This window comes from Berghia stephanieae, chromosome 2 (genome assembly GCF_034508935.2).
Source record: "Berghia stephanieae isolate SIO BIC M18660-M18661 chromosome 2, UCSD_Bste_1.3, whole genome shotgun sequence".
Taxonomy (NCBI): domain Eukaryota; kingdom Metazoa; phylum Mollusca; class Gastropoda; order Nudibranchia; family Aeolidiidae; genus Berghia; species Berghia stephanieae.
In genome coordinates, this window is record NC_088361.1 from 2,609,114 (window position 1) to 2,621,886 (window position 12,773).

The 12,773-nt window shown below is 32.0% G+C and overlaps 1 protein-coding gene across 1 annotated transcript in view; it reads right to left on the reverse strand.

Moving 5' to 3' along the window:
- Positions 1-10,778: 10,778 nt before the first annotated feature.
- Positions 10,779-12,773, reverse strand: part of LOC144963673 (BTB/POZ domain-containing protein 6-like) — a 10,235-nt gene continuing 8,240 nt past the window's right edge. Inside the window, exons 6-7 of the mRNA XM_078897631.1 lie at positions 12,694-12,773; positions 10,779-11,367 (exon numbers count right to left, since the gene is read on the reverse strand). The exon at positions 12,694-12,773 is cut by the window's right edge and continues 125 nt beyond it. Of these exons, the coding sequence (XP_078753757.1) occupies positions 10,921-11,367; positions 12,694-12,773 (527 nt within the window). The 3' untranslated portion in view covers positions 10,779-10,920. The remainder of the gene's footprint in view (positions 11,368-12,693) is intronic.

The window sequence follows — 12,773 nt, forward strand, 5'->3', positions numbered from 1 at the left end:
AACTTCCACTTCCGTTTTTCTTCCTGTAGTTTGGGTCGTAGGTCAGGGTTCAGAGTTACAACTTTAATGTTTCCTTACACAGAATTCAGAAAAGTGAGTGGAGCAGGCACTTATGTTGGTAACAACAAGATATGAAGTGAATAGAAAAGTGCCAGAAGACAATAGAGAATAAAATTTTATTCTCTATTGTCTTCTGGCACTTTTCTATTCACTTCATATCTTGTTGTTACCAACATAAGTGCCTGCTCCACTCACTTTTCTGAATTAAAAATTCACCCCATACACCGGAGCATACTCAATGTCTCAATCGTTTCTATGTTATATGTTTGTGTTGAGAATATTGGCTATTAAGCTTAACTGCTGGTCAAAATTATTCGCGATGGTGGTGTACGAACGAATCGGCGGTCTCAAGAAGTGGGTGAGAGAGGGATCTAGTAATGACTTTGAGTTTGAAACGAATATTTTTTGTGTTCGTGGATAGCTCACACGGTAGAGCCACGCTCTCACCTGCCAGGCGGAGTTGTCGTACCAATAAGGTCGCAGGTTCAAACCCCACCACCGCCGCGAAAAAATTTTATTCTCTATTGTCTTCTGGCACTTTTCTATTCACTTCATATCTTGTTGTTACCAACATAAGTGCCTGCTCCACTCACTTTTCTGAATTAAAAATTCACCCCATACACCGGAGCATACTCAATGTCTCAATCGTTTCTATGTTATATGTTTGTGTTGAGAATATTGGCTATTAAGCTTAACTGCTGGTCAAAATTATTCGCGATGGTGGTGTACGAACGAATCGGCGGTCTCAAGAAGTGGGTGAGAGAGGGATCTAGTAATGACTTTGAGTTTGAAACGAATATTTTTTGTGTTCGTGGATAGCTCACACGGTAGAGCCACGCTCTCACCTGCCAGGCGGAGTTGTCGTACCAATAAGGTCGCAGGTTCAAACCCCACCACCGCCGCGAAAAAATTTTATTCTCTATTGTCTTCTGGCACTTTTCTATTCACTTCATATCTTGTTCTTACACAGAATTGACACAATGATTCCTCTTCTTCTTCTTCTTCTTCTTCTTCTTAAACCGACTGACACAGACCTTAGGCGACTGAGCATATTATTATTATTATTATTATTATTATCATTATTATTATTATTATTATTTTTATTATTTATTTTATTATTATTATTATTATTATTATTATTATTATTATTATTATTATTATTATTATTATTATTATTATTATTATTATTATTATTATTATTATTATTATTATTATTATTATTATATATCATCATCATCATCATCATCATCATCATCATCATCATCATCATCATCATCATCAATTTCATATATTATTATTATTGTTATATTATTATTATATTATTATTATTATTATTATTTATTATTATTATTATTATTATTATTATTATTATTATTATTATTATTATTATTATTAGGGGAATGCATTTGCCACCGATTGTGTCTCTTATTTGTGTTGGAACAGCAAACACCGTTCTGAAGAAAACTCTCATGAAAACAAGATTTTAAAGGGCTTGATAATTTCCACGATTGAACAAAACTCACAGATCACACGAAATGAGTTACCGGTCCCATCTGAGAGGACCCCAGTTATAATCGAGCAAACACGGATCGAGGGACCAAATCAGGTAGCAAACGTATTCACTCGATATCCAATTCAAAAAAAAAAAAACCCCAACAAATACTGTGATACTTTCTTTTTAGTCAGTGCGTTTGCAAATGTCTCAGAATCATGATTCCAACAGGAAAGTTAACATGGGGGATTGGGGAAAATAAGTAACGATGACTGTCAATATTAGATGGAAAAAAGTTCAACACCATGACAGCCTAGTTTGTCATTTACTTCAAATTTCGGTATATATACCTTTTCATGTTCTGTAACATTATAGGTGATCTCAAACTAAGTACATTGGTGCTATGCTCTTGGAATCTACATCTGATTCCTATTTGTTCCCAGTTCCCCTATGTCGTACTTTTTCTTGGGTGCTTTAATTGTAATTCTAGAACTTTTTACTATATCATTTTCTTCCTTTTTACTGGCGCTGATATAACCTAAATTAAATGTGTTGCAAGCGCCGTAAAACCCTTAAAAACAAACGAAACAAAAACAATTTACTTGCTTCATTTGTTTTGCCAACAATGAATGACTAGTCTGTGGTTTGTAACATATATTCTTGAAATCTGTTGTGTTTTATTCAATTTTAATATTATTTTTCAAAAAATTGCCTGTCATCGAGTGGATTCCAAATCAAGCAACAGAATCCAATATTGGTGTAACAAAGAGTTTATAGCATTTCTCTTCAATTAATATATTTTTTTGCAACTTGATGTGATAGGTTTGAGAAGTTTGCCTTTATTCTTTTTTACATAGATACATATTTATTTTGCTCTGCCCATTACAGTTTGTACTCAATAAATACTTTACGTCTTTTATTTCTTTAAGAATTTTGCCATGAATGATATACACAAGGATTTGATTGGTTTGGTTTTGTTTGTAATTCTCAAAACCTATTTGGATGACATTCAATTTTGTAAGTCTTTTTCCACTGGTATAAATATCAAAGTATTTCTGCATAATTGTGTTTTCAATGTGCATTTGTATATTTAAGAAACTATGGTCCATGAATTATCTTTGCCTTGCTCATGAAGTCTAATTGTGTTGATCAATGTCATGTAAATAATAAATAGTAATAGTCTTAGCTTAAACTATCGCCCTAGGTATCACATGATCTTGCAGGTATTTCGTTTGACTCGGATCCATTTACTCGGTTCTATGTCCTGTATAAACGAAGAAATCAATCCAATAAAAGCTTGCTTTGAAGGTCCATAAATCATTTTAAATTTTATTAGAATTCCTTTTACAGTCTACTTTGTCAACACCTTTCCAGGAGGCATATAAAATGTTTTGAGCCTTTTGAGTTCGAAGTTCTAACAATTGCTGACGTAAAAAATGGTTATCAACTGAGATTTACAGTTTATTGTTTGCCTAAAGCGACGCGTATATATTTGCAGGTCTGATAACCAAATGTGGTTATGGACTTGACTTCACATTGTTGTAATGGACTGTATTTATTTAAGTTGGATAGAGAGTATTTCCATTAGTGATTATTTTACTGAATTGCATGCAACAAATTGACGCTAGGCGCTCAAGTTAAATACTCACAACGTCTACCCGCCAGATGAAACGTTTCAATTTGAAAGTAAAGTTGGGCGGAGGGGCGCCGTCTTCTTTTTATTTAAAGACTGACACTTGGGCTTGTATTTTGACGTCACCACCTAGTGAGTTGTCGTTAGTAGTGCTCAAGGAAACAAATTATGATCCTATTGGTTTCACTATTGATTACAACTCACGACTGGTCTCTTTTGGTGGTCTGGTGGTATTTTGACGTAATTTTTTGGTCAGTGTCATGCTATGAATATACGAAGGATACTGTTGAGGTAATAATATAACCAGGTTTTGATACATTCTCAAAGCATACAAATCCTGACGTTCAGCTACGTGCAATAACGGCCTCTCACAATCCTGTAGCAATGAATATTGAATATGCCAGGTTTTTAAATTGATTTTCTCTCCCTCCTATTTGTCTTTATAATGGTTTTTCTATGTTTTCCTCATTGATTTGTAGGAAAAAAAAACAAGGCTTGTACAAAAAAAAACCCACTAAATTCTATCTCAAATAGTTTGAATCGACTTTTTTATGTTTCGTTTGAATTTCCCAACAGTTTCACATTTTTTTATTCAAATAAAAAAGAACTTGCGTAGGGTAATACGAGTGTTCATACGTTTACAGAGGAGAAATAGTACGGTTTCAATAGTTCTTGAATAAATTACTCAAAACTTATTGAAACTATTTTTCTAGATCTATCAATCTAAATTTACAATGTTGCGTTAACTCCCCCCCCCCCTCCCCGAGAATTATATAGGTTACCTATTTAATATGGTGCGATCTTAATTTTAATTAGGTAAACAAAAACACGGGGCATTGTTTTGTTCGTAAAAATTCTTTTATTTTGTATAAATCAATCCACTTTGCTTGCAGACAACTTGATCCCAAGTCAATCAATAAAAGTTAATGGTATTTCTATATATAATGATTACAGTAACAAGGAAAACAGGCTCAATTATTATTACAAGAAATCAATACACCCACATCTTATAAAATTAAAATGCGATTTAGATAGCATTGACAATTTTTCTCCTCCATCACGATCTAAAAACGTATGATCGATGTTATATTCATATAATTTTCATGCATTTCACTGGTGTTTTATTTTAAAGGCCAGTATATGGGTCAATTTGCCTCGAATTGGTAAAATTATGTCGAGATTAATTTAGATGATTGAAATTGAAATCATAACCAAAAATAAGATACCAAGGTCAACTTTAAATGCATTATTGAGAAGAAATAAACAAACTCAAAACAAATCAAAACAAAAGAAAACAATAATAACAACAACAACAACAAAATAAAAAATACAAAACAAAAAAAAAAAGAAAAAAAAACGAACAATACACATACAAAATTCCCCCCCCCCCCCCTCCTTTCCCAAACTATAACTCCTCTCCTCCCAAAAAATAATAACAATAAAACAGAACAAAAACAAAAACAAAATAACAAAACAAAACAGCCACAAAAGTCACAAGCAAAACAAACAAGAAACAACAACAACAAAAATACAAAACAAAAAAAAACAACCCAAACTAGCTAAAATTAGAGAACTTCCGGTCATTTTGATTTTAAATTCATTATTCAATATCTGTTCCATCACGACATAATACCAGATCGAGGCAGGAGATCTCATACATACATTTTTATCCCAAAAATTGTCTTCTTCAACTCTTGCACTCTTTCAGATAACGGGCTCAGATAGTCAGACGAACCCCATCATATCAATTTTTAAATAATAAAAAAAAAGATCTGTTTGTATTAGGTTATTTATAATAAAACTCTAATCCGAGGATAAACAAATGAACTATTTATTGACAATCACAGCCATGATGATGAACAAATTAAAAAAAAAAAGAAAAAAAAAAGAAAAGAAATTTAAACAGTAGCCCAGAAGGACATAATTTATAGCAGTGTAAAATGGTAAATGTGCATATACTTATATTTTATATATTTGTGAGTCTTAAAAACATTTTAAGTACATGTTGATATCACAAGAAAACGCTCAACGAGAGGTAAAAACGATTTAATTTCTGGATGAAATGAAATATCCGGGAGAAAAAATAAAGGAAATATATCCTTGTGGAATGAGGTATTCGAAGCCACGAATGCTAAAACCGCTTGCGTATCCGGCAGTTTACAAACAAGAAAGAAAGAAGAAAAATAAAGTTAAACAGGAAGACAAACCAAAAAAAAAAAAAAAAGATGAGAAAAAAAAACAGCAACAAAAAATAAATAAAACCCGCCGCTTAAAAATACATCTAAAAAGTCGTACCCCCCCCCCCCCCCCCAAAAAAAAAAAAAAAAAAAAAAAAAACAAAAAAAAAAAAAAAAAAAAAATAAAAAATAAAAACAAAACAAAACAAAACAAAAAAAAAAACAAACAAAAACAAACACCTAATTTTAAATCTCTTTGAAAAAATAAGAATTACAAAAAAGACCAAAAAAAAAAAACAAAAAAAAAAAAAAAAATCCATAACAACTCCCGAGTACTCAGGCAATCACAATAATAGCATTCAGGCAATTAAGAATTAACAGTCTCAAATATAAAAGATAGTCGTAAATTAATTGGCATATTGTTGTCCAACATAATTAAGTGGTTAACACAATAAAATAGAACTGATTAAAAATAAAATAAAATACAAAAGACAATGGCATTTTTTTCGAGACAAAGCAACGGCACAAATGTGACCAAACGTCTCAAAACAGTATTATGTCGGGATGAGTAGACCTCTAAAAGGGAATTTAGAAATAAAATGATGAGAAATAGGACCTTAGAATGTTGTGTAATGCAAGAAATAGTATGTGTGATCCACTATAACGAAGAGAGATAAACCCCAAGTTTCATATTGGAGGCTATGAATTCCTTATATGGTTCATCTTGACATAATACCGCTCTGAGACGGTGGGTCACAATTGCGCCGATATCAAATAGCATATCTATTTTATTTTAATTTTCTGTTTTACGCATTACAAATTATTGTTGTTTTTCAAGATAAGACGGCTGAACGACTGATAAAGAGTCATGTACGGTAGAGGAATATTGTTGACGATTACATTATGAAGATAAATGATTTCATACTAACTGACTGAACTCTTGTGTGAATTTGTCATTAATCGTATCGTAATAAAGCTATTGTCATATGTAGCATCATAGGACTAGAATCATATAATTATTCACTGGTCAATACATACTTGGTTTCAGATATTCCACTCACACTTCGATCATCAATTATCTGATGAACGAATAGATAAACGGGATCATTATAACCTATTGGATTTTGGGAAAACCCGATTTTACTACAGCATAATAACAAAAAATATGATTAATATAGATAATCCATCAAACTAGATTAATGCCTGATGTCAACAAGTTGGGGGTTAATAATACTAAAGGAAAAAATGAAAGTGCCTGGTGCGGCGCTCGAACCCAGGACATTCTGGGTCACAGTACAATGCCATAATCATAATCACTCGGCTGTCTCTCTCCCCATAACATAATAGCAAATAAATAAATATATATATATATATATATATATATATATATATATATATATATATATATATATATATATATATATATATAATATTAATTATGAGGCGTCCCTATTATCCTCTTTAAAGAAAAATGTATCTAGCAGTTCAAGATTATTATTGTCTTCGGCACACATCCGGTCTAAAAATAGATTTTGGCGCGCAATGATATCCTGACCACAATAATAATTCTTGATGTCAGATATTACATTTGAGAAACAATCATCGTACAAAAGAATTCATTTTGATAAGAAATAATATCGGTGAGGTCATTAGAGAGTAAAAGAATAGAATTCTTGAACTATGCGTTTGAAATTTCGAACAAGTTCCCGATGCCACTGCGCGACCTTGTTAAATTTTTTACTTTGGTGATAGGTAAAATCCTATTTTTCTATTTTAAAAAGTCAACAATAACTGATTATATATATATATATATATATATATATATATATATATATATATATATATATATATATATCATATTTTTAAAAAAACCCACAGTTTAAACAATACAAACAAATTATAATAGATGCCAGAAATGTATTAAAAACCACAATTAAACCAATACCAAAAATATCTCTCTAAGAGACATGCATACATTACAATATTTACAATATCATGCTGGATAGTATAATTATGAAATGCGTTTGTCATCGATTATGGCCCTTAGTTGTGTCCAAAATAGTGATGAGCACTTTTATGAGGATAACTCAAATGTAACAGATATTTCAGAGGCTCGATGAGTTCAACGCACAAATCAACAAAACGTAGAAATATCAAGCCACAATACTGGAATTCCTGTCCCATTTGAGTGGATCCTAACATGTATTACTCAGCCACTGATCAAGGGAGCGAAGTAGGTAGTGAATGCATTCACTCAATATATGCATGTTGCTTTTTGCGTAGAAATCGGTGATTTCATTCAACTGACGTGGTTTTAACCAGTTAACTACTGTACTCTTGAAATACCCATATTAAAAATTTTTGGGCCTTTTGGCCTTCAAAAAATCGATCGATTTAAATGACCCTCATCTTGGCAAACATTCTCAAACCTGATAAGTTAAGGAACACTTGGCGAGGTCCAAGGTTTGAGAAGTTGGGCCAAGTTGAGGACAGTTTAAATTGACACATATTTGAAGGACGAGTTTTCTGGCCAAATTTTTAAATACGCGAGCAGCTAACTGGTTAAAGGCAGTTCCGTAAAGTATAAAAATATGTGATTGACATAAAATGATATTATATAATAACATACTTGCTTTCAATAGAAAACAGATATTTGTCTCAAATGACAACACTATTAAATTAAGTTTAATAAAATGACTTAAGTACAATCTTATTCACAGCTTGTTTTCTGAACCGAACACATAATCTATTAAATAAAGGATCGATATTATATTTACTTTAATAAAAGATGAAGGGCAGACATTGTAAAATTATTTTAGTTGTACACATTACACAATAGAACAAAAATATCTAGTTATTATTATCAATTCTCTTTGTTACTCGTGGAACACGAGGCGGCGACAAGTTTCTTCCAGGCAACATATTTTGGGCAACCCCCCCCCCCCAAACCCTCCACAAAAACCAAAAACAACCCAAAAACAAACTAACAAAAAAAAAAAAAACCCAAAAATAACAAACAAAACAAACTTGAGTATATATATATATATATATATATATATATATATATATATATATATATATATATATATATATAGCGTACTATCAATGCGCTTTAAAAGCGGCCCCTGCCAACAGCAACATTTGACATATTATATGACGATACATGACGCCTAACGGCGACATTATATTTTCTTCCGACAGAGACAACGCAGGTACTTATTTTACACCCAAGTACGGTGAGAGAATGGGAATAAAGAACCTTTTCAAGGACTCAACAATGTACCGCTAAGAACGGACACTGGACCTTCCGGTCCGAAGGCGAGTGTCATACCAGAAGACCACATAGACACACCAACTCCGTTCATTGGTCCTTCCAACCTCGATGCATCAAATGTTGTTCAGATTGAATTCTTTGTCATTATACTACATGGATTTTTTTTTTCATTTGTCAGCCAAATGTTGAAATAATCTATTTTGAACCTCATTATAAAAATAGAACCAGAAGATCCTAAATAACTCTTACATATAACAGATCATTTCAATTTCAAAGGTTATCTATTTTAGGATTACGAATAATAATAATAATAATAATAATAATAATAATAATAATAATAATAATAATAATAATAAATAATAATGATAATAATAATAATAATAATGATAATAATAATACTAATAATAATAATAATAATAATAATAATAATAATAATAATAATAATAATAATAATAATAATAATAATAATAATAATAATAATATTAGAATAATGTTAAAAAGCACTTTCAAGCACTAATCCTACCCAAATCCATCTTATGTCAAAGAGAGTGATATAGCTGCGTATTTACACCAGAAACAACTACGTTTTATACCTGTTAACTAAAAACACAAGACATTTGTTTTTTTGTTTTTTTTTCTTCTCCTTTTCATAAAAAGCAAGGGAATAACTATTTTCCTTTTTATTAACTGTCCAGTAAATTATGATATTCACATCTCCAATGGAAAGCAACAGTTCCTCTGCAAAAACTAAAATTTATATTAAACTGAAGAATAAATTGATGCTCTAGAATCAAACAACTTGAGACAATCAGTGTCCTAAGCTTCTTTTTGATAGGTGCCTGGACGGTGTAAATCATCTGAATGGAATATAAACACTCACTATATTATTTTCAAAGAAAAACAAAAAAAAAAAAAAAAAAAAAAAGAAAAAAAAAGAAACCCAAAAAGAACTTGTGCTTTTATATAACTCAATATCCACTCAACGTGCTCAAAGTGCATTACAATGGCCTCCTGGCCAACAGCAACATTTAACAAAAATAAGACGTGACGTGGCGCTTGTGGGCGATATTACATTTGTTCGGACAGAGACAACGCTGTTAACGACCAGGTACTCATTTTACACCTGACTACGGAGAGAGAATGTGAGTAAATAGCCTTTTCCAAGGGCCCAACTATGCACCGAGCGAAGCTCGAACCAGGAACCTTCCGATCCGAAAGCGAGTGCCATAGCACAAGACCACATAGCCGCACGGTGTGCCAATAAGGATAACTGTTCTATCTCCATTCAAGCTATACTATAATGATCACATACACACTAACCATTGTTCTTCCATACTTACATTAGTCTACATAACCTTTCAAGCTCTAAAACATATGTAACCAGATCGTTTTCTATTTTACAATTTATGATACAATATAATTTGCAGCACCATTTTATGATTTGAAAATAACAACTGAATATGAACTTTAGGTTATTAATTAAGAAAAACATCGTAACATATTGTGCATCATGTAACCGTTCCTACAGATTAAAAAAATATTATGTTTTACTGTACATTATTTTTTTCTCTCTATCAACAACACAACTATTATTTCATATGTAATGTGATGATTGGTCATTACGATTCTTCAGTGACCGTGAACCACAAGGAAGCTAAAGCTGACTGTTGTAAAAGAACATCTAAGTTTATGTTATTACAGCTTCCTTTTTCCTTATTGTTTGAAAGTGCTATAAAACACGCTTTCATTTATCTGCTATGTTTCTCCCCTAGACTTTGATTGTATCATATTATGTGCTCTTTGAATGAAAAACAAAATGAAAAAAGACCTAGAGTGGTGAAACTTTTGTCAAAAGGGTTATAATTTTTTCCGTGAAATTAGAATATAAATAACAACCGTTGTGCAAAATCTTGCCACTTTGATTAGGATAATATCAAATGATATAACGTTCTACAATAACATCCCTGTTTTCCTAATCATTTTCATTTGAATGGCTAATTTTGTCAATCCCATAGAGTTTGATCCCGTGCTCATATATCATACATTTGTGCATACCATCACCAGTTTGGCATTATATTGCCAAATGCATTGTGTTTATATGCAAATTAAAAGGGAAGACTCCCTGCCCTCACGTGTGTGAATCGTGTGTACCTAAATTTTGGACAATCTATTTGAAATAGGCATTTTGGATAAAACAGTTTTCCAATTTTAACATATTTCAATTTTATGTCTAATCATGTAGTCTGGCTAAACTTACATCTCAGACGAAGCGGTACTAAAAATCCTACTTATTTCTAGGCAAGAATAACAAACGAGGAATCTGACCATCAGTAACAGTGCTACGATTATTTTTCACTTTTTCAGCTTTACTGAATTTGAACAGCATGGCTTTATTTAAGACTTGACTCTGTCCACTTGCCCCAAGATGAGAATCTGGACCGGTGATATAAACCTCCAACGTATATGGAATGTTCTTGTCTATTTTGACAGGTCTCTCGAACAAAACTGGTAGGATCACTCCAGCTCCTCTGATACGAATTGTTTCCAACACAATGTCTCGCTTTTTACGAGTCAAAACTGTGTCAATTTGGTATTTCCCTTCTCCTTCCCTCTTCGGGCCGTAGATTCCAAAACCAAAGAGATAAATATTGTGGTCAACTGTAAAGGATATGGCATCTGCTTTTTGAGCGTCGTTTTCGCCGCATCCGTGGACTTCTTGCAACCTTGTGATCTGTTATTGGAGATGTACGAAAAATTAGTTTAATTCTCTCATTACCGACCATTTTCAAGATTTTTACTAAAATGTCATAATGACCCATCCACTTCATTGAATTTTTAAAGTCAAGTGTAAAAGCATTAAGTACATGCTATAGATTATATTGTTGAGCAAAACAAGCTCTTCAACACAACATTAGGTTCTTGTAAATTTAAAGACAGATTTTATTCATAAAAAAAACTCATTTGTAAAACAAATCTGAATAAGAAAAACGTTGTTTGTATCGTAATGAATATGATGGTTTTCTTACAATTGGTAAATAGAGGGTTAACAAAGATAAGTCAATGAAAAGGTAATTTATTTATTTTTAAGTTCGTCGTCATACAGCCTCAAAACGGTTTTATATCAGGCGTTTAGGTCCATAAGTAATTGTCAAACCAAAGTGATCAGAAATGTAAGATTTTAGTTATTGCTTTAAGATACTATTCTCATTGACCATAATCGACCATAACCTCTAAATGTAACCCAAGTTTCTTATTTTTCAAAAATAAAATCGCTGTTGAGCATCTAAGTCATTTCGACATAATAACATTTTGATAACGTGAGTCACAATGATTCTTATAAGTCGCTGACGACGGGATTTAGCTTCTTTCAAAACAACTTATCTCTTAATACATCTGGCCAGAACAACAAAACTTAAGCTCACCAATCTCATCAAGAGAGCAGTGAAAATAATACGACCCAAGATTAATTAAAGCCAAGGTCATATCACTCTTATTGCTCTTTAACTGAAAAACTGTCATGCATGATGTCATTTCGGGGTTAAATTGTAATATACGATGTCATATCACAGTGAAACTCAATTGCAAAATGTTAAATGCCGCAGTTATTGGAAAAATCCCGTGTCTCTTCGAACAATGGTTTTCTTTTCGAAAAGTGACTGAGTTGTCAATGCATTAGTACTATCGTTCACTGGTAAAATCTCTTTTTGAACCTTGGTCAGAAAACGTATCTCTTCGATCAATTAAACTACTCCCCATGTTGTCAACAATACTTATAATTTATTCTTAATTCTTAGAATACCAAAGGCCTAAGGATTTATAAAGTTATACAATGTTTATAAAGTAAAGAATATTAACTTTTCACTTCTAAAGGACACAAAACGAAAGAATGGCTGATTACAAGACCATCAAAGGCATTCATTTATTACTACCCTCTTTTGTCTGTTGCCTTTCGCTTTCATCTTTTCTACTTTTCCAAAATTTTCATCAATTCAAATTTGTTTACACATTAAATCAAAACATAAAGAGGACGATGTAAGCAATGAAATAATAATGTTACCATTTCCATTTCCGGCCACATGTTACAACTGGGAAGACGTGAATAAGTGTGTACAGATGATCTAGACTTTTTGCTTGTGG